The following is a 22334-nucleotide window of genomic DNA, read 5'->3' on the forward strand; positions in this document are numbered from 1 at the left end:
AAAAGCCTACCATTTATATTTCGGTGCGTATAAAGGTTAAGATTGTGGAAATCTCAAAGTATGACTTGAGTTGTGTGAGATAATACATAATCATAGCCATATGTAGGATACAACTATTAAATGATCTGGTGATTCTAAAGGATCTTAAATGAATAATGTATAAACTATAAAATTACAACTACAACTTTGATAAGGAGGTACTGTATATCCGAGCTTGTTTGGAAAAAATCAAAACTTCTGGATTTTAAAATTAAAGAACTTTATATTAACTTTTTACAACTAAATGATCTTAAATTAAAAAATTATTAAATGAAAAAGTTATTGACTATAATTAAACGAAAAAGTTATCAACTACAAAGTTTTAGAACACGCCAACCTCTAAAATTTTGATATAAAGTTTGATTTCATCTGAGATCGCACTACTAAAAAAGGTTTTAACGGGTGGGTGCGGTACCCCTGTTTCTCGTAGTTAAAAATAGGTATTTGTAGGGGCGGGTAACGCGCCCGCCCCTGCCCCTGAAAATCAATTTCTAGGGGTGGGTCACGGCGTCACCTGACCCTAAAGTTTGATCTATAGAGGCTAGGACATGATCTGCTCCTATAAATCAATATCCAGAATATAAAAAAGAAAAAAAATCAAAAATAACAAAATAAAAAAATATCCCCACCAACACCCCCTCTACTATCCAGGTACAATTTTTTTAACAAAATATGCACACTTGCGTAAATTGGGGTTCGAACCACTTACTTCTAACCTCACGCGTACCCTCCTCTCCACCACACTACATAGTCACTTGTGATTCTATGGGTATGCTATTCTTTTATATTAACTCTGAAATTGATTTCTAGAGGCGGGTGGGTCATGCTATCACTTGCCTCTGAAATTGATTTCTAGAGGCGGGTGGGTCATGCTATCACCTGCCTCTAGAAATCTATTCTTAGGGGCGGGTGACACCACCCGCCTCTAAAAATATTTTTCTATCTTATTCCGAAAATTTATTTAAATCTTTACATATAGCAAAATAAATCAAAAAAGTAAAATTTCTACACTATGGTTATTGTGAACTATAGATAAAAAAATATACTAAGTATATTTTACTATATATAAATATTAAGATTGTGGAAATCTCAAAATATGACTTGACTTACATGACATACTATATAGTCATAGCTATATGAGAACTTATAATAATTTTTAAACTATTAAATGACCTTAAATGAAAAGTTATCATCTATAAAATTTTAGATCTCGTCAACCTCTACAATGTTGATATAAAGTTCAATTTCATCCGAAATCATATGAAAAAGTTATGATTTTTTTACGTAGAATCATTTGTAGGGACGGGTCGTGCCATTACCCGCCCCTAAAAATGGCCACCATTTTCCAGGGGCGGGTGACGCACCCACCCCTAAAAATGCTTTTCTAAGAACAGGTTGGATGCTACGGTACCCGCGTTGCATTTGTAAGAGCGGGTTAGATTTTGATCCGCGACGTTCCTGCAAATTGTTTTCTTAGTGAATGGCTGTGATTGGTGTGAGTGTCTTGTTTCCATCGCTCCCTTCTGCTTCTCGATGGTCATGCCTTATATGCTGACTTGCTTGTGGCCTGAATTACCTACAGCACATCACAGGTCTTCAGAAAATTCTTTTTTGTGACAAGTGGTTCGGAGCCTGTTATGGCCTCACCACTGTATAGTGTTTGGCTGTACGTGTATGCATTCACGAAGCAGGTGAGTATGTGCACGTGTAGTTAGTCTCTGCGTTTGTGTGTTTCAGAAAAAAATGGAAAGAAAAAGAATATAGAAGAATGATAGGTAGAAAAAAGATTTAAATAAAACCAAAGAGAAAAAGGAAACGAAAAGGAAAAGAGAAAAACAAGAGAAACATGGGCGCAGAAGTCCACCCCGCGATGTATAGAGGCGCCGGATCGCCCTGTCACCATGGGAAAAATTTCCAACTTCCAAAAAGTCCTGGCGCTGTCGCCGGTGTGCAGCCAAGTCCTCGCACATGTTTTGGAAAAAAAAGTCTCTGTGCGTGTATTTTGGTTGGTTATATGCGATACCAGTTTCGTCAAACTATTTTCACACATACGCAGCGACACGATAAGTAACCTCGTCCACAGTCCACTGACCTGCTAGCACTCCCAGTCCCAGACTATATATATAGCTCCACTAGCTTCTCTCCATAAGGCCACACAAATCACACTCCAACTCCAACTAGCAGCCGAGAGCATCTTGCACCCTGCCGGCGATGGCTGCCGCCACGGTAACCGTCCCCCGCATCAAGCTGGGGTCGCAGGGGTTGGAGGTCTCCGCGCAGGGCCTCGGCTGCATGGGCATGTCCTGCGCCTACGGTCCGCCCAAGCCAGAGCCTGACATGATCAAGCTCATCCACCACGCCGTCGCCGCCGGAGTCACCTTCCTCGACACCTCCGACGTCTACGGCCCACACACCAACGAGATCCTCCTCGGAAAGGTCAGTTGGGGCTCGGATTTTGAATCTTTATTTTCTTAGGCCTTTTCTGTTTGAGCAGAATGTATTCGATGCAATGCTTCTGATTTCTGATGTGCAGGCGATGCAAGGTGCAGTCCGGGAGAAGGTAGAGCTGGCCACCAAGTTCGGCATCACCGTCAGCGACGACGGCCAGCCCCAGATCTGCGGGGACCCGGCGTACGTCCGGGCAGCGTGTGAGGGAAGCCTCAAGAGACTCGGTGTCAATTGCATTGACCTCTACTTTCAGCACCGTGTCGATAAGAAGGTGCCCATCGAGATCACGGTGAGTATTTTTTTTTCTCGGGCACGCAGAATAGCAGCATGCCGCTGCATTAATAGAAGAAGAAAAGTTTGACACAATGACACGCACTACTTTCCAGGTTACGTTCACGCCCGTATACAGAAGAAATTAAGAACCTGACCTGACCTAGATACTTATCCCCTGCTGGAAGAGCAGTAGGAACTAAGAAGGGATAGCCCTGTTGCCCCCAACAAACACCAAACACCTGCTTCCTCTCCAGCAAGCAGCAAAGGCAGTTGCTAAGCTCGAGGAAGCACAATTGAAAATACATCAATTTAGATGTTTCCATATGATCGCTAAGCTCGGGGATGATGAGGGAATTCAGCCCATGCCTAATCAGATCACTCACCCATCTGCTGACTTTGTTGTGCCAATTATCAAAGGAGTTATAGGCTGTATTGCCGAGCTAGCAAGACTTGCTTGCTGCAGGAAAGCAAACCTCTGAACTACCGACGAAACACGAGATACAATACTAGAGAAGGTCACGGTGAGAGGACCTTATCTATTATTTGATTCCTTAGTTCGATAGCTGTGAGCATGAAGGTTGTAAGTCGGGAAATTCCAGCTCGACAGTGAGACTAATGACAGTGATGTTGGTTGGGGGAGACTGGTTGAAGAAGTCCATGTCTAGAGACTAGAATGAATGAGTGGTTAGAAATAATAATAAGCCATCAACCATTTCATAGAATCCGTAATGCACCATGTAAGCCATGAACTACTTTTTTAGCTTTTTATTGAGTTTAGTTTTTTCGTTGCTAGATTGGTGAACTCAAGAAGCTAGTCGATGAAGGAAAGATAAAATATATCGGGTTATCTGAACCATCTTCATCAACAATCAGAAGAGCTCATGCAGTCCATCCTATTACTGCAGTTCAGATAGAGTGGTCGTTATGGTCCAGAGATGTGGAAGAAGATGTGATTCCTACTTGCAGGTATTCACGGACAGTCAAAAATAAGAGTTATCCCTTAAAAAAGTAGGAAATTTGAATTTTTTTATTATGTGCTTTTTGTGACAATTTTCAGAGAACTTGGAATTGGGATTGTGGCTTACAGTCCACTAGGCAGAGGGTTCTTTTCTAGTGGGGCAAAAATGGTAGAGTCACTGTCCGAGGACGACTTCCGCAAGGTGACCTGTTTTGATCTTGCTCATCTATTTTCTGTGAATTCAATGGTTTCATCCATCTAGCCGTCGGTCAAAAACAATGAGACATGTGATTATTAGTTGCTTCTTTCTAACGAGAATTTCATACTCCTGCAGCTTATTCCTCGATATCAACCAGAGAATCTTGACAAGAACGTCCAGATATTTGAGCGTGTCAACGCAATGGCAGCAAGAAAAGGATGCACCCCGTCACAACTCGCATTGGCTTGGGTTCACCACCAGGGAAGCGATGTTTGCCCTATACCAGGCACAACAAAAATTGAGAATTTCAACCAGAACGTCGGAGCACTGTCTGTGAAGCTGACACCAGAGGAGATGGCCGAACTGGAGTCATATGCTGCGGCAGGTGAAGTCCACGGAGACCGGAACGCTGAAATTATGGCTATCACATGGAAGGATTCCGACACCCGGCCATTGTCATCTTGGAAACCTGAGTAGCTGAATTACGTATATCGTCTTCAACTGCGTTCGTTGCCGTATCTTTGAATGTGCAGTTGAAGCTTAAAACCCCTGGTGTGACGAATAAGCTGGTTTTCGTATACCTGTAATAATTTAAGTTTGAAACTCTGGTGCTCTGAATAAGCTTGTGCACTGTATCATCGTCAGTGTTCATTGTAGGAGTAAATTCAATTTTTTTAGTAGACAAGAGTGTGAAACTGGATCTTGTCTAGGTATCATTTACAAGGGCTGGTCCATTGACAACACACACGAACCATAGAAGCCTAATCTTCTTGCTGAAGAAAAAGAGCTCATGCATGGGCTTGTGGTGGGCTCTCTCTTCTCGATGAAAGGGGCGAATATCATAAAAGGCCCTAGCCCAGATAAGTATAAAGGCCCACACTACGTTCATTATTGGTTCATCATGGATCTTTCGGTTCATTTAGCTCTTCTGCCCCTTTTTTTTTTCAAGGAAAAAATGGTTTTGGATGCAGCAGGCTCGTATTGCCATTTGCCAATGGTCCTATCATAGCTGGAATTTCTTAAACCTGGGTCATGGCATGTCAACAGCAAGCAACACATATTTGATCAATCTATATTGAACAGTTCGATTAAAAATATAAATTATAGAGTAATTATCTGTCCATTGGCACTTATTGCAATGGTAGTTTCAAACTGACGATTTCGATGGGCCAATAGTTGATGTCTCTCACCGTCCATCACATGATATCTATGTGTTCTGTTGCTGACTGCGGTTTACATCAGGAAAATTCCAACTATGTGAGCTTTATTGTGGATGCATCTCCAGTAGGGAATATAAGCTCTAGGGTACATTACAAAAGTTAATACCAGAAGATAGTGAAAAGTTCATCCCGAAAGACCGAAAACGGAACCAAATTGAGCTTGATACCAGTCTTTGTGTCAAGACAAAAATAAAATAACAAAACAAGACAGCGTAGGCGTATATTACCACTATCCCAACCATGAATCCATGATCGTCATAAATGCCACATTGATGGAGCTGAACATCAGCTCTTTGTAACGCTTTCCTTCGGTCACAGTCAGCTCACTATACAAAGGTCATAGAAAAACCTCATCAATCAATTTATTATAGTAGAAATAACATCTGGTCATTATGCGGCACCCGCTCTTATGTTGTTTGCCACCTCCTCTCCATCCATGCTGCTCTCAATGCCCTCAAGTTGTTCTTCGCTGTACATCTATAAGATCACTTACTCCTATATCTCAACTTGCAGCTTGTTCGCGTTGTAATAGTATTACTGTAGCTTCTAGTACATTGAGTTTATTAGCACACCTTGCAGCACGAGATTGTGTACATGATGTCCATTAGAAAATAAGCGCGTTGATGATATATTCAACTCAAATTGACATGTGTCAGCTTACATTTACTTTGATACCTACATCGTAGTAGATCTTGCAGAGATGAAAAAAAATATTACCATTACCTTGCATATTTAGGAGAAATGATGTGCAGAATTTCTAGAAGCCATGGCAATTCATTCAGTATAGATTCCGTCACCGCTGCAGAACTTAGCATGGACCATGCCAGTCTAGCATCTGTCGCCGCTTGATTCCTTTCTAAATCTGCACATCACCACTGAGGAATTATGACATATCTGATTTTTCCTACCATCTCGTTGTTCCACCAATGCAAAGGCGTATGCAGTAGTGATCACTCCCTCAGATAGCAAAACTGCACCCCTAACCGCAGGCACAACCAGTTCATTACATAATGTACTCAGCTACTTGCCGCATTGAACAATTTCAGCCACATAACTTATTGTCCATTTTGCTTTCTTCCTAGACAAAATGATCCAAAAGGTAAGAACTAAGCTTAAAAGTAATACTGTCACTCAGCAAATTCTTGCATTCATCAAAGACAAAGTAAGAGCAATCAACATGCCAGCAAAGAAGGGAAAATCAAAACAAGGTTATTCAAACGTCTATGTAGTGACCAATCACTACTGAATGACTAACAATGGAGATAATCCATACCAGTATGTCAGTTTATGTGGTTTGGCATTTCGACAAGCACATGGTGCGCATGCCAGCTCCGTTCATACCAAGCAGGTTGCTTGGATCAACGAGTGCAATCATCTCTAGGTGCTGGTTCTAGGTGCTTGATTTGGGAGCCCTGACCTGCAAGCGTGATGAGCAACCAAGATTAGGAATCAAGTAATCATTAGAGGAGGGGGTTCGCAGGGGGTTCCTTGCAAAAGCTCGAGGGGCTCCTGGCCATGGAAGACAGGGCCTCCGGCCGACGAGCTCGCCGGCGGCTGGGCGTGTTTGGGATGCCGGAGAGGAGGGAAAAAGGAAGAGGAGATGGAGGGGAACTTCGGGGTGTGCTCAACTATGGCGGAGAGCGCCGGATTTGGCCCAAATCCAGCAAGCAGCGGCCGGCTTCGATACCACTCCGTGGTGGCGGCTCTGCACGGACAGGGAGGCTGCGAGTACTGGCCAAATGGATTCGGCTCGACATGGCGAAGCTCGTAGTGGTGATTGCTTGGTCCGGCGAGCGACGGAGGCAGTGAATCGGCCGGCGGTCGCCGGCGCCCTGCTCCGGTCAGTCGAGCAGAGGCAGCGGCGGCGGCGTGTAGGGCGAGCGAGAGAAATCGGGCGGAGGTGGCGTTAATCGCATGTAAATGTAAGATTAGATACAACTATCTTAATTGTTTATCTAAAGATACTGGTTTCTCTGTAGATAAAATCTAGTCCGCTCCGGCAATACGGTACTGATATATTCGAATGGGGACTGTTATGGCTATAGAATATAATACAACTAACACGTAAAGTCCAGTCTTTTACTAAATCCAGAGATGTACAACAACATCCGTCTCTATTATAAATTTTACTTTGCAGCACCCACTAAACTAGTGAACGAATGATCCTATAAACAATTAAGAGACTAGAACTGTTACTTAACTTAAAAAGCTAAAGTGCAAAGAAAATTATGAACAATTATTCTAATCTAATTGATAAGCATCCGTCAAGATACAAACCAAAAAAGAGCGTTGGGGCGACAACGGCCTCCCTAACTTCCCCTCACTCTCTCCTTATTTTCTGAGCACTACCTAGACAGCACTAAGCCTTTAGAATAAGCCTTGAGCTCAAAATACGTTGTTTAGAATATTTTAAACAATGAAAAGCATATACGTTGAAGTTCCCAAAATTCTAGGAAAATTTCCAGGAGATAGTTTGGGACACGAGAAGTCCAAATAAAATACTTGGAGCTCGTGATAAATATTTTAGAGCCTTTCAATAATGGATTTAGCTCTAGAAAATTGAGAATAATTTTCAGAAAATTCTGGAAAATTCTTGGAAAACCCTATTTATAGATGAACACGTTCTAAAAGATACTCACATTCTAAAATTAAATATTTTAGGGTATGACACAAATAAAATGGGGGAGGAAAGGCACGTCGCACCACGAGTAAGATGAAAGAAGAATTTGTCACCATTAATTTTTTTTTAGCAGTAGAGATTATTCGTTCTGGACATTGGCCTAGGGAGACGCCCAATTCTGAAATTTCGAAAGCCCCGTCACTACTTTCTGTCAACCATAATTTCTGTATTTATTTATATCGTGTAACTAACAAGCTAATCATTACATACGTAAACAATTCCAACGACATTTTTTGTATGATTTTATTTCCAAAGGTTATTTCTCAATGTATGTCAAACAACCATTTTTTTCACCACCTACACATGCCCATTCACCGCGTTCATACACCAAGTCATTTATTTTGTTGTTCCTTCTATCCTGAAAAAAATCATCTCTCTCGCTTAGACTCGTTGTCCTCGTCGGATGATGATGATGAGCCTGAACTCATCCTTAGTACATTACAGCAAGCACACACAGGGCTTCCATCTTCGGCATAGGTTTGCAAATAATCCATTCTTTTTGTTTGGCTTATTTGTCCATCCTCTTGTTACACACATGTTTTCTTATTCTTTTTTCTCCACTCAGGTATGTACTCTGTTTCTAAGCATAGTGCAAAGTCTAGAGGAACGTGATAATTATTTTCTGCAAAAAATGATAGATGAAGATGGCTTGGATATGATCATCTAGTTTGCAGAAAATTACTGCAGCATACATGATGATAAGTTATGGAGTACCGCCAGATTTTATGGACCAATATTTTCAAATTTGTGGAAGTATTGTCTTAGAATCTCTTAGAAGTCTTTTAAGAGCTCCTATCTCCAAATGAGCATGACGCGGCTAGATTGCTTGCAATTGGACAACAAAGGGGTTTTCCTATAGAATACTTACGTGTGCAGTGGAAAAACTGCCTTATAGCATGTGCATAGATAGTCTCAAAGCCATTGCTTCTCCAAATCTTTGGATTTGGTATGCTTATTATTTTGGTTTATCACGGTTTCACGTACAATGATATCAATATTCTTTATTGTCCGCATGCTTTTGCAAATCTAGCTGAGTGGGAAGCCCAAAAGTTAATTCATCAGTGGTCCAACTTATACAATATGGTATTACCTTGTAGATGACATCAATTCTTGATGGGCAACATTTGTGAAACCAAACAATCTCTACTTATAGCTTGAGTACAAGCCTTATGTTCTCTACTTCTTGCTTGCTTGACTGGATTTTTAAGAGAAATTTTCTTGTATGCCATTGGAAATTATAATCATCCCTTCTATACCATCCAAAATTATATCATCCCTCCCATGCCATCAGTTCTATTTTTTTTCTCTTTAATGCCATTGCCGTCGTGATGCCGTTAAAACATCTTCATCTTTTACCTTTTTTCCAATTTTACTCCTCCACAACCTTATTCACAATCGTCTTGGCACATCGACTCCATCTTAAATCTAGCTTAGCCTCCGCCGACCTGATGGATGACGGAGCTCCTCCGTCCGCCATCATTCGCAGACCATCGCTCAAGCGCGTCCGCGGCTCCTGCTCGAGCGGCCGCACCCGCCCCCGCCCCCCCCCCCCCATCCCGCCCCTCTCAGTCTTGGCGGAATCGAGCGCTCCGCTTGCAGGAGCGGAACTGCTCATCCTAATCCAGCAGGAGAAGGCAGCATCGTGAGCGGCACCTTGCGAGGGATCCGCCGTCCGCAGTGGATAACAATAACATGAGGGCTCTCATCTCTACCAGGCTGGCAGCGATGAGCCGCACTGGAGTCAGCTTCGGGTGGGTCCCAGCCACCTCGTCGACATCGGAGGCGCAAGGGCCGAGGCCGGCTAGCTTGCAATTAGTGAATGTCTTTGATATCAATAGTTTTGCATCCGGCCCGAGGCCTGTGAGCCGGCCCATGGCACGACCTTTTGGCTCGGCAGGAGCCCCGTGCCGTGCCTGGGCTGCTCCCTTAGCCTGTGGGCCGGCACGGCACGACCTGATTAGATGGTCGGTCCGATTACTACACATCAGCCCACATATATAACTACAATTTCCCCAAACCCAAGTTGCTAGTCTGCCTCCTTATCCTCTCCCAGCAGCCGCCGCCCCTCCCTCCGCCCTCCTCACGCCGCCCCTTCCTCCTCCGGCAGCTAGCGCCGCCCCTCCTCCTTCGGGCCGCTGGCGGCATTGCCTCCTCCTCTAGGTCGCGGCCGTCACTGCCACCTCCTCTCCCCCCGCACCGCGGTCGGCACTGCCCCCTCCTCTCCTCCCGAACCGCAGCCGGCGTTCCACCTCGTTTCCCCCGTGCTGCGGAGCCGCCGCCACCTCCTCTCCTCCTCGCGTCGCGGCGGCCGGTGCCTCCCCCTCTCCTCCTCACACCATGGCGGCTGGCGCTGCCCACTCCTCGCGTCGTGGTAGCCGGCGCTGCCCGCTCCTCACGACTTGGCTGGGCCAGCGTCGCCAGCTCCTTCTCTCCGCTCTCAACGCCATTTCCGGCGCCGCCGCCAACTCCTTCCTGCGCAGTGGCGCGTCCGGCTCGGGTCCTCCTTGTGCCTGCAGTGCTTAACGGGCCAATCGGGCCGACGGGCCGGCCTGACACGACTAAGTCCCCCATGCCGTGCCTGGGCTGAGGCCTCAGTATGTGGGCCGGCCTGGTCCGGCACGAATGAGTAATCAAGCCAATTGGGCCGGGCCTAATCATGCCGGGCCGAGTCGGGACTAGGCTCTACCGTATCGGGCGGCTCGAATGGCCAATTATATTGGTACCTCTATGTGCAGTATTGTCTTTTCAACCTCCATTTAACAACACTATGACTGCAATGGCACACAAGGGATGAAAAATTACCAGTGGCATTAAAGCGATGATCTAAATTTGGATGGCATAGAAGGGATGGCTATAATTTTCACTGGCAACAAAAAATTTTCTCAAAACGTAATCATTGCGGCAATAGGAAATATGTGGTCCAAGTGTGAAAGACTGAAGGGTTGAAAGAGATTAGGTAAAAAGAGTGCAGTGTGAGAGGCCTGTAATTGAGACCAAATCCTGTCTTCCCTTGTTGACGTGTGACTTGGACCCTCCTCTCTTCATCGGCATGATGGCTTTCAATTTATTTGTTCCACGCGTACACAACCTCCGACTAGGTAAGCCACAACTACTCACGAAATGTGATTGGTGTCGAAAGATCTTGTGATATAAGGATTTGTAATCATCAGTCCAAATAATATATTGCACTATAAAGTATCAAGGTCATTGACAACAACTTCCACTTTGCTGGCGGCTATCTGCAACCAGACAACATATACAAAGGATGCAAAATCCACCGGCCTACTAAAAAACTCAGCACTATAAGGTAGACCCTAAGAAAAGCACTCAGTTTTTAACGCACCTGAGGAAATAGGGTCACCACTGCTGGAGGAAAATCATTGAGAAAAACCTAACCACTACCTGATGCCAATAGATGCTATTAGGTGACCTAAAAAGCTGCAACCCAGTTAGTGATAATGATGCCAAGGGCGGCTATATGTACCGACCCCACTATGATGGATCATCAATATCTGCAATTGTTGAAGCAGTAATGGTACAAAAAAAATTACACGTTAGCCTTAGCTTGACCTCACATGAAGAATAAAGCTTCTTTGTTCCTTGTTTTTTCATTATAATAATGGTCCTTGGGGTATGGTTGCCCTGGTATAAAATCTTTCAAATTATTGGTACTTATAATAAACTTGAGGGAGCATCGTCCAAACCCAAAGCTACCATACCAACCCCTCGTCCTAGATCCTAACCATAATTCTTCGCCGAAGGTGAGAAGGGAGGGACGGAGAAGCAGACCCACGGTGGCAAGAAAATTTGAGTGTTGGAACACTCATACGTTGTTTAGAATTTCCCTTTAAGAATAAGATTTCAAGGAATAACAGGCCTCTCCCTCAATTTAATTTTACTAATAATATCAAGAGTGGGCCGCCGCAGTATAAAATAAATTCATTTATTTTTTATTCGTCCACCAGCGAATTCGTTCTATACCAACTTTCCTCCGTAGCAAAACCATCATGCTCAGAACCACAAAAGCCGCCGGGTGACGCATCGTTTTGGCCAACCAACAGCAATATAAATTGAGCCACCAATAAGCCCACTTCACAGTTCACTGAGCACTCAAACTAGTGCTAAGCCGCAGTCAGCTCTCAGGTAGGAAAGAGCACATCTAGCCAACTAGCTTCGACTAGAAGTCCGGTCGGCCATGGCTGCTGCTCCAGTGACGGTGCCGCGTATGAAGCTGGGGTCGCAGGGGCTGGAGGTCCCGGCGTTGGGACTCGGCTGCATGGGCATGTCTGCCTACTACGGCCCCCCGAAGCCCGAGCCGGACATGATCGCGCTCATCCACCACGCCGTCGCCGCCGGCGTCACCCTCCTCGACACCTCCGACGTCTACGGCCCCCACACCAACGAGATCCTCCTCGGCAAGGCGCTGCAGGGAGGTGTGAGGGAGAAGGTGCAGTTGGCCACCAAGTTCGGCATACGCCTGGATGACGGTACCCGTGAGATCCGCGGGGACCCGGCGTATGTGCGTGCAGCGTGCGAGGGCAGCCTCAAGCGGCTGGGTGTGGACTGCATCGACCTCTACTACCAGCACCGGATCGACACCAGGGTGCCCATCGAGATCACGGTGAGGCCACTTTCAACTTCACAATAAATTTCACGCGGTCACGCCGACACAGTAGGTCTAGCCAAGGGATGTCTTTGCCACCTATTTACTTCTTTGCGGAATAGATCCTCTCTTAATTCTTCTACACTATCCTTGAGGTTTCCCCAATTTATTTTGCATTGGTCTCATCGTCTTTTCAATCCCTCGGAATTTTGTTTTACCTCCAAGCTAAGGTTTTGTCAAACCTAAAAGACCTGTGAGTATACATTTGCAGAAGAAAAATGGAACTTTTGAAGAAAATCATTCAAAGTTTCAGAACCAGAAAATGGTCTCCCCTGCTCCTGCCTGCACTTTGCCGAACTCGTTAGGATTGCAGTTTGTATCCAATAAACAGACTTTAATACTAATATGGAAAATAAGCCCATATTCTTGGCAGGTACGAAAGGAATCGGTGCTTGTAGCTTAAAAGAGGAGGGGTTAAATTAGACAAACTTAAAATTTTAACCTATGGCTCAAACTAGTTTGCACAAAACATAATCTAGAACATGCTATCAAGATATGCAACTACGGTTCACCTAGTGTGAAACTCTCATCCCAAAATAAGTTTGTAACCTATAGCTAATCCTAACAAGATACTACACTAAGAAAGTAAAGGCATATAAGTTGCAAGTATGAATACGGAAGCATAAATCAAGGTGACCGTGGTATCGATAGCCACTAAGCCACCTGTAGTCTATGTTGTTGAAGCACTCACAAAGAGTAGCAAGTCTCTTTCGGGACTCCCCTTGACTTGCCATAAAGGCTCGGCCATTAAGGCTCACGCCAAGTCCCCAGTCACCTTGATGTCGCCTTCACTACGGAACTTCCCATGAAGGAGGGATCTTCTCCTCCCCCGTACAAAGCCGTCGTTGCCGCTCCACACCAAGCCGTAGGGGCGATGACTTGCTGGCGAGCTACCAAGACTCCAAGTAGCTGGCGCACTGAGGTACAAGCTTGAGGTTCACTCAAGAACCATCGCAAGATCACAACACCTTACTCTCACACTATCTCTAGAGCTAGCCTAGCACTACACCTCATAGATCCTATGCTAAATCGAAGGATTTGATCAATGAGCTCTTTGGTTGGCTCGGAGAACTTCAGCAGAGTTTCTGTAGCTTCTTATGAACTCCAGCAGACTCAAATGATCCGGGGTGAGACCTTATATAGGCTAGAAATCCACTCCTACCCGTTGTATGCTTTTCTACCAAAAAGCCTAAAGCGTCGGTTAAACCGGTCTTAGCCGTCATCTTAACCGGTCGCTCTGAATATACATGCTAGCTGTTGAATGTCTCTATGCCACACCTTAGGTTGCTTGCGTCATTTGCACTGACGCACCATCAGTTCAACCGGTGCTGATGATTTTTACTGAAACAGTCATCTCCAACTCCAAAAACCGTTTTGCAACATTGAAGTATCAATGCACCGACGCCTTCTTTATGACCGTCGGTTCAACCGGTGCCTCTATGTTTCTTCACTTGATCGTCATTGCAGCTGATAGATGCACCGACGCATACCGTCGGTTAAACTGGTGCTACTTACTTGATGAGAGTAGAAATTCTCCAATGCACCGATCAGTTCATTTTCTAGACCGTCGGTTTAACCGGTCGACTGATTTCTACTGCACCTTATCCAAATCGTCGCTGCGGTTATTTGGAGACCCTAAATATATTCTATCTCTAGTTTTTCACTTAAAGTTGGACACCTTGATAGGGATTTGGACATCTTGACCATAAATTGGACTTTATCTATGGGATCTAGAAATTCTACAAATCTTGAGCTCACAAACTTATTAGTCCCATTAACTATATTGTCACACAGTCACCAAAATCATAATTATAAAATAATTGAGCCATGTTTCTTACAATGTACAGGTAGGTGAACTCAAGAAACTAGTCGAAGAGGGTAAGATAAAATACATTGGCCTGTCAGAAGCATCGGCGTCGACAATCAGGAGGGCGCACGCAGTTCATCCGATCACCGCTGTCCAGATGGAGTGGTCCCTCTGGTCAAGAGATGTTGAAGCAGAAATAATCCCAACTTGCAGGTCTTTCCATGACCTACCTTTGAGTACCTGAAAGTATCTATACTATTGTCTTAAGAACCAACCACTTGTTCTGATAATTTCAGGGAGCTTGGCATTGGAATAGTGGCATATAGTCCACTAGGCAGAGGGTTCCTGTCAAGCGGGCCTAACCTGGTCAACACACTTTCTGATCAAGATTTCCGTAAGGTTTACATCTCTTAACTACCTTCGTACAAACATATTATCTCTGCACAGTTTAGCCTTTCCAATGAACCATGCATCATATGCATTTTTCAGGATTTGCCTAGGTTTCAGCCAGAAAACCTAGAGAAGAATGCCTTGATATTTGAAAAAGTGAATGCAATGGCGGTAAGGAAGGGGTGCACGCCATCTCAGCTGGCGTTGGCATGGGTTCACCACCAGGGACCTGATGTCTGCCCCATACCTGGGACAACAAAAATTGAGAACTTCAACAATAATGTGGCGGCCTTGTCCGTGAAGCTCACGCCTGAAGACATGGCTGAGCTCGAGTCCTATGCCTCGGCGGATGTCCAGGGTGATCGCTACCATGACTTCCTCAACACTTGGAAGGATTCTGAGACCCCTCCCTTGTCCTCCTGGAAGGCTGAGTAATACAGCTACTTACGTGCACGGTCTGATACCTGGGCTTTGTTATACCTCCTGATGTTGTTTTCAGGACGTTCCTTGGTGTTGGCAAAAAGCAATGGCAACATTTGTGAGTTGGGTGATACTCGTGTATGATGGCGAGGTTGTGTTTTTGCATGAAGTGAGAAATAATGCAGTGTATGAATAAATTGTTAAGGAAAAAGTTCAGTTTACATCCTTAAACTATTATAAAAATTTGACTTTAACCTTTAACACAAAACCGGATAACGGAGGCCGTCCAACTATCGAAACTGGACAAATTTGATACTTTAGGTGGTTTCAAAGTTGCTTTTTCATTTTGTGGAAATTAAATATTCAAGTTTAAACCAAAAAATTTATATTCTAAATAAAAAACATGAAACGGGTGCCAGTAATTTTCTAAACATGTAACCATCTATTGACACTTTACGTGTCAGTTATTCGGATCCAATTTTTTTATATTCCTAGTAATTTTTTTGTTATAGCTATACCTATTATTTTTTAATATGTAAGACACAAATAGAGAAACAATAGATAGGTTATATTTTCAGAAAAAATGGGTACTAGTCTCATACTTTTCTGAATTAAAATGAATTAGTTTTGATTTTTTAGATCTAACTAGAATTTTTAATTTTTGTAAAAATACAAAACCACCTTTGAAACCACCAGAAGGGCCAAATTTGTCTAGTTTTGACATTTGGATATCAGTAATTATCCACTTATCCGGTTTGTAGTCCTCCCCTCGCGTCGCTCTGCCTGGCAACTCGGGGGCGACCCGAGCCGTCACCAGCGACCGACCGGGCGGCGGCGACGGCTCGTGGCTGAGCCGACGTCAGCTCAGTTCGCGTCCTCCCCCCTCCCTCTCCTCCCTGTTTCTCTCCCCCGACCTCCAACCTGACCTGCTCGACGATGCCACGCCACCAGCCGCCGGGGCCTGATCAGGCCTCCCTGTAGCCGGCTCCAGGGTCCCCTGGGCCAGATCTGGCCGCTCCCGGCGGGGGTGCCGGCCCGGCCGGCCCTGCCTCCGGTGACTCGGGCGCGTGCTTCGGTGGCTCTGGTGGCCGCTTCACGCCTTCCCCAAGTGCCTCGGATGGCCGCACCACCTCCGCCCGGTCACCCCGGGGCTAGCCATGCCGCCGCTGCCGCTCAGCCCCCATCCCCGGCTGGCCCTGCCTCCGGTGGCTTGGGCGCGCGCTCCGGTGGCTCGTGCATGCCTTTGGTGCCTCGGGTGGCTGCGCCACCGCCACTGCCGCTCGCCCCGGAGCTAGCCGTTCTCACATGCCACGTCTCCGGGCGGGTGCACCACCTCGGGTTTGGGGCTAGCGCTCCCTCGCCTCCTCTGCCGGTCGCCGGCCTCTGGCCCTGGGTGTCAGCCTTCTTGTGGCTTTACGTGGCGTGTTGCTGGCCGGCAGCGCTCTAGGGTGCTCGGCGTTTCGTTCGGCTTTTTGGGACGGAATGGGGTGAAGGCGAAAGCCTAAGGTCTGCTTATGGGCCAATGATGGTGACGCCTTCAGACGTCGTTTACCTTGTTGATGGCATCATTTTCCCCTTCCCTCCTCTCCGGTGATCTTCCGGGTGAAAGCCTTGACCATGTGGTCGGACGACGGCGGCGCCTATGGTGACGCTTCCTCCCTTGAGGCATCGTCTTGGAAGCTCTGCTAGTGGTGGTCGTCAGCTTTCCTCGGAGGGTCTTCACGTTTATGCCTGCCTTCACTTAGTTTCGTCTGCATCATCCGAGTTGCATAGGTCGTCGTCTAGTGGAAGCTTTGCCGCTCCTCTTCGCTGGCAGATGCTTTGTCGCTTCTCTTCGCTGGCGGATGCTTTACCACCATTGTTGTTTTGATTGGTGATCACTTCGGGTGGATGCTTTGCCACCATAGTTATTTGGTCGGGTGGATGCTTTGCCACCTTTATTTTGTTGCGGACCTTTGCACCCTTGATATTGTAGTATCCTTTAGCAGGTTCAGTTGTGTGGACGTGTCTAGGTTTGTGGGTTCGTGTGAGTTTCCCCTCATTTGTTATTGCTCTTGTTTGTTGTTGGGGTTGCCTACCACTTGCTTGGTGGTGCTTTGTATCCGCCTTAATAGCCTCTGCCTGTTAAGGTTTATAATGGTCGTACTGCTTTTCTCTTAATAAAATCCGTGCTCAAGTAGGTTCATAAAAAAACAGAATTTGCTATAATTCGAGGGTGTAAACTGAACTTTTCCTAATTGTTAAATGAGAATGCAACTATATATGTTTGTGGCCCTAAGTCAAGCAATCGATTGCCACGTCTCTATGCAGCGGTGTGCTTCTTTCAAATCCGAAACATATTTGACTCTTGTTACAATTTTCCTATGCTAAGAGGGAAGAACAGATACTTCCCCAAATTAGCTCATGGCTATCGTCCCTCGTGTAATCTTGTTCTATTTCCTTCTTCTTGTTCTCTTTCAAATATAAATATATATAACCAGTAGGTATCGCCTCGGCCCTACTGTTCTCCTCAAATAATGTTAATAAATCGTGGAAATTGCATATGGATGTAGGACATCAGTGACAAAAATTTAGAGAAATAAATAGAAGATTTTACTATGGCAAACTTAAATCTTGCATACTTTTAGAGATACAGTTGGTAATATTTTCACATTAAGATAAAATGATCCATATTTGAAGATTTTACAGACAACGCGAAAAGCACCTTTAGTGAGTAGTTTCGAACAAATAAACTGAATAGAAGGCAGGCGGACGATAGGCACAAACATGAATGCGCAGGTTATGATGGGACGGTGCCCCTAATTCTTGTGATGTGGCCTCATGACGATTGACGATCGATATGATATGATAGCGACTTGCATCGATCCATACAAGGTACATGCATATAGATCAGTGCCATATTATAGGGCAGCTTACGATATCATGCCTGCCATTTACAACTAACCCCACTTGGCTGGTGGCTATCTGCAGCCAGACTATAATAATCAATAGAGCTAAATATACTATCCCACAATGGTTCGTGGATTCTCAAGGTGCAACAAGAAGTTAATAACAAATCAACTTTGTGCTATCTGAAGCTTAGAGAAAGAGCCTACGTTTTCAACACACTAAGGTAAGCAGCATTATTGCTTCGTCTGTGATCTTGCTATATCATCTTTGTAGATCAATCATTGCTTCCGTTTATTATGTAAGCAGCATTATTGCTTCGTCTGTGATCTTGCTATATCATCTTTGTAGATCAATCATTGCTTCCGTTTATTATTCTAACAGTAATAAAAAACTATGACTTCTTTGGAGAAATTCCATAATATTTCTCTGGGCAGGTACATTGATGGATGAGCACATCTAACATTTAGTATGGCATACAACGTTTTTCTATTGAAATTGCCAGAAGATCGAAGCGGATCACCAAACTAAACTATCATCATCTTCAGGAAATACAACAAACAGAATGCTTATTCAATCTGGAATAAATCTGAGTATAGCTGTGTTAATTGAGATCCTACATTTCTTCCAGAAGTGCACTCAAGGTCTATTCATGGTGTGTTAATTGATCCCCAGAGATTTATGAAGAGGAAATTACGCACAATGCGATCTTTTAAATTATAATGGGAAACAAGATATTTCAAAAAGATCCTTACAACATTTATTTGCTTGTATGATATATAATCACCTAGCTCGAGGTGCTCTGATGGTGGCAACTATGCAAATACATCTATAGCGAATGCACTCAGATAACAGTACCCATTTCTAATTTCCTTTCCAAGATGACAGAGGAGGGGTGTCTGAATCCTTCCAGGTATTCAGGAATGTGCTGTGATACCGGTCACCTTGGACATCATCCATGGCGGCATAGGACTCAAGCTCTGCCATCTCCTCGGGCGTGAGCTTCACCGACAACGCTCCCAGGTTCTGGTTGAAGTTGTTGATCTTTGTGGTTCCAGGTATGGGGCAGACATCGCTTCCCTGATGGTGAACCCAGGCTAGTGCGAGCTGCGATGACGTGCAGCCTTTCCTTGCGGCCAGCTCACTGACACGCTCAAATATGAGGGCGTTCTTCTCCAGGTTCTCTGGCTGGAATCTTGGTAGATTCTGAAAGAAAAACGGGATTGAAGATTTGAGTGAAAGGATGAACCATGAACAGTAGGGCACTTGCCAAATTGTAGTCTTATTAGATAGATCATGGATAGTTCACCTTGCGGAAATCGTCGTCGGGCAGTTCCTTGACCAGTTTGGCTCCACCGGAGAAAAACCCTCTGCCTAATGGACTGTATGCCACGATCCCAATGCCAAGTTCTCTGAAATCATCAGAACACAAAGAAAGTTCAGGACATAGTATCTTACAAGAGTTATCTTATAGTCAATTCCGGTAATAACAGGGACTCTTGTTTCTTCTGCAAACACTGTACCTGCACGTTGGGATTATATCCTGCTCTACATCTCGTGACCAGAGAGACCACTCCACCTGGACGGCGGTGATCGGGTGAACTGCGTGCGCTCTTCTGATTGTTGATGCAGACGCTTCGGACAGTCCGATGTACTTTATCTTCCCTTCTTCAACCAGCTTCTTGAGCTCACCAATCTGCACGTCAAATCCAGCAATCCAGGCTAAGAAGGAAACTACTAGCAAGAAGCTGAACGTGCAGCAGGAACCAATGTGACAGACTTACCGTGACCTCGACGGGCACCCTGATGTCGATGCGGTGCTGGTAGTAGAGGTCGATGCAGTCGACGCCGAGGCGCCGGAGGCTGCCCTCGCACGCCGCGCGCACGTACGCCGGTTCGCCGCGCACCTCCATCAGGTCCGGCGTGATGCCGAACTTGGTGGCGAGCTGCACCTTCTCCCTCACCCCGCCCTGCAGCGCCGTGCCGATGAGGACCTCGTTGGTGTGCGGGCCGTAGACGTCGGAGGTGTCGAGGAAGGTGACCCCCGCGGCGACGGCGTGGCGGAGGAGCGCCACCATGTCGGCTTCCGGCTTGCGCTCGCCGTACGCCATGGACATGCCCATGCAGCCGAGACCCTGCGCCGAGACCTCCAGCCCCTGGGAGCCCAGCTTCATGCGCGGCACGGACGCCGGAGCCGCCACCGCCATCGCTGCACCACCGGTCGATGCTAGTTTGCTGTTTGTGTTGCGCTTGCTTCTGCGACTGTCGGCCGGCTTCTGTGTTGCTGCTGCGGTTACCAGAGCTGGGCTATTTGTAGTCCGTCGTAGGCGTCATGGAGTAGGTCACATGGGTGAGTGTTGAGAAGCTTGTAGCCGCCGGCGCGTCATGGCTTAGGTCACGTCGGCGTTGGTGCAAAGGCCATAGTTTTTCAGGGGCTAAACAAATATGTAGATTCAGGAATCCTTACTAGCACTACAGGAAAACAGAATATTTTCGTCGGCCACGTTTAATTTCGTCGGCCAAACAGACGGCCGACGAAAATATTAAATTTATTTCGTCGGCCGAAACAGGCCGACGAAATTACTACTTATTTTCGTCGGTCCAAAAGGGCCGACGAAAACATATCACTATTTTCGTCGGCAGCAAACTAGCCGACGAAAAACACGACCTATTTTCGTCGGCCAGCACCAAGCCGACGAAAAAAACGACCTATGTTCGTCGGCCAACACCGGGCCGACGAAAAAAAACGACCTATTTTTGTCGGCCAGCACCGGGCCGACGAAAGTACGACCTTATTTTCATCGGCTAATAAGCCGACGAAAATAAAGTTACCCTAACTACCGCGCGTAGTACCCCCACACTCACACATTTCTTCCTCTCGCTCCCCAGCCCGACCCCGCGCCCGCCCGACCCCGCCGCCGCCGCCGCCCGCACCGCCGCCCCGCGCCCCCCGCGCCCCGTGCGCCCCGCCGCCCCGCCTCGGTCCCCGCCTTCGCCCCGCGCCGCCCCGTGCGCCCCGCCGCCCCGCCTTCGCCCCGCGGCCCACGGCGCCGCGCCACGCGGCCCGCCGCCGCCCCCGCCGCCGCTGCCGCCGCCGCGCCCCGCGCCCCGCCTCGGCCCCCGCCTTCGCCCCGCGCCGCCCCGCGGCCCCCGCCTCCACCGCCGCCCCCCGCGCCCCGCCGGCCCGCCCCCGTGCGCCCCGCCGCCCACCGCGCGCCCCTGCCCGCGCGTGCCCCTGCTCGTGCCCGTGCGCCGCACGGCTGCCCGCGCGCGCCTCTGCCCGTGCCCCGCGCCCCGACCCGTTGCCCCGCGCGGCCCTCTGCCCCGCGGGCTCCCGCGCGGCTCTGCCCCGCGGCCGCCTCCGCTGCATCGCGCCCCCGCGGCCGCCGTCGCCGCCTCGCGCCCCCGCGGCCGCCTCCGCCGCATCGTGCCCCCACGGCCGCCTCGCGCCCGCCCGCGCGGCTCTGCCCCGCGGACGCCTCCGCCGCTTCGCGCCCCCGCGGCCGCCGCCGCCGCCGCTGAGGCCCCACACCGTGCCCCCGCTGCCGCCCCCGCAGGCACTCGCGGCACACCGCGGCCCACAGGTATGGTTGCCCGTTCTCTTTGCTGCTAGTTTTGAACTGACCGAATAACTATTAAACTTAGTGATGCATTGTTGTCCACTAGATAATTATTTGTATTACTCTTAAACTGTATTACTCTTAAAATATTTGTGTTACATTTCCTAGATAATTATTGTTTGCTTAGTATCGTTAATGAAGTAATATTTCTCATTTTCGTTATGAAGTAGCTAGTTTGAGAAAATGAGAGACGATCGAAGTTGGATGTATGATGGTTGGACAAGTAACGGAATACCTACGCAAGAGTGGATGGTCAACACACAGGCTTTTGTTGATCATGTTTTTTCCTTGTCTCCTGGTGGTGGTTTGGCAAAGTGTCCATGTAACAAGTGTCAGAATTGTTCTCGTCAAGTCAAGATTGATATGGAGCGTCACCTATGCAAGTGGGGTTTCATGCCGAACTATAAGAGGTGGTATGAGCATGGGGAGTCACAGGAGCAAGAGCCGTACAACCTAGTTGATAGCTTTGAGGAGAACGAAGATAGGATGGATGCAATGATGGATGATTTTGTCCAACAGGTTGAGAATGCTGCTGAGGTACCGGAATATTTTGGTTTGCTTGCATCATCAAAAGAACCATTACATGGGACCACTACTTTATCACAGCTTGCTGCTGTGACACGGTTAATGGCTATAAAGTCCAAGTACAACTTTTCAGTAAGTTGTTACAATGATCTTGTTGACTTAATTTCGGACATGCTTCCGAAACCTCACAAGTTCCCGAAAGATTT

At 46.8% G+C, this 22334-nt stretch overlaps 3 protein-coding genes across 3 annotated transcripts; 2 read left to right on the forward strand and 1 right to left on the reverse strand.

Annotated features, from left to right (window-relative positions):
• Positions 1–2199: 2199 nt before the first annotated feature.
• LOC112899686 (probable aldo-keto reductase 2) lies at positions 2200–4630 on the forward strand. The gene is made up of 5 exons (XM_025968258.1): positions 2200–2475; positions 2573–2776; positions 3554–3726; positions 3818–3920; positions 4053–4630. Exons 1-5 carry the CDS (start codon positions 2251–2253, stop codon positions 4392–4394), a joined length of 1047 nt encoding a protein of 348 aa, XP_025824043.1. The 5' UTR covers positions 2200–2250; the 3' UTR covers positions 4395–4630.
• Positions 4631–11919: 7289 nt separating this feature from the next.
• Positions 11920–15328, forward strand: LOC112899687 (probable aldo-keto reductase 2). The gene is made up of 4 exons (XM_025968259.1): positions 11920–12438; positions 14328–14500; positions 14584–14686; positions 14777–15328. Exons 1-4 carry the CDS (start codon positions 12013–12015, stop codon positions 15110–15112), a joined length of 1038 nt encoding a protein of 345 aa, XP_025824044.1. The 5' UTR covers positions 11920–12012; the 3' UTR covers positions 15113–15328.
• A 3333-nt stretch (positions 15329–18661) lies between these two features.
• LOC112900033 (probable aldo-keto reductase 3) lies at positions 18662–20250 on the reverse strand. The gene is made up of 4 exons (XM_025968732.1): positions 19768–20250; positions 19507–19679; positions 19293–19395; positions 18662–19189 (listed from the first exon to the last, which is right to left on the reverse strand). The coding sequence occupies exons 1-4, from the start codon at positions 20188–20190 to the stop codon at positions 18848–18850; spliced, it is 1041 nt and encodes a 346-aa protein (XP_025824517.1). The 5' UTR covers positions 20191–20250; the 3' UTR covers positions 18662–18847.
• Between the last annotated feature and the right edge of the window lie 2084 nt (positions 20251–22334).

This window comes from Panicum hallii, chromosome 7 (genome assembly GCF_002211085.1).
Source record: "Panicum hallii strain FIL2 chromosome 7, PHallii_v3.1, whole genome shotgun sequence".
Lineage (NCBI taxonomy): Eukaryota > Viridiplantae > Streptophyta > Magnoliopsida > Poales > Poaceae > Panicum > Panicum hallii.

Excerpts from the sequence above, each read along its gene's own strand:
- LOC112899687 (XM_025968259.1), top strand. The coding sequence starts at position 12,013 with ATGGCTGCTGCTCCAGTGACGGTGCCGCGTATGAAGCTGGGGTCGCAG. Across the intron at positions 14,501-14,583 it reads GAAATAATCCCAACTTGCAG|GGAGCTTGGCATTGGAATAG; the intron begins GTCTTTCCATGA and ends TGATAATTTCAG. Across the intron at positions 14,687-14,776 it reads CTGATCAAGATTTCCGTAAG|GATTTGCCTAGGTTTCAGCC; the intron begins GTTTACATCTCT and ends TGCATTTTTCAG.
- LOC112900033 (XM_025968732.1), bottom strand. The coding sequence starts at position 20,190 with ATGGCGGTGGCGGCTCCGGCGTCCGTGCCGCGCATGAAGCTGGGCTCC. Across the intron at positions 19,680-19,767 it reads GGGTGCCCGTCGAGGTCACG|ATTGGTGAGCTCAAGAAGCT; the intron begins GTAAGTCTGTCA and ends TTTGACGTGCAG. Across the intron at positions 19,396-19,506 it reads GATATAATCCCAACGTGCAG|AGAACTTGGCATTGGGATCG; the intron begins GTACAGTGTTTG and ends TGATGATTTCAG.
- LOC112899686 (XM_025968258.1), top strand. The coding sequence starts at position 2,251 with ATGGCTGCCGCCACGGTAACCGTCCCCCGCATCAAGCTGGGGTCGCAG. Across the intron at positions 2,476-2,572 it reads ACGAGATCCTCCTCGGAAAG|GCGATGCAAGGTGCAGTCCG; the intron begins GTCAGTTGGGGC and ends TCTGATGTGCAG. Across the intron at positions 3,921-4,052 it reads CCGAGGACGACTTCCGCAAG|CTTATTCCTCGATATCAACC; the intron begins GTGACCTGTTTT and ends ATACTCCTGCAG.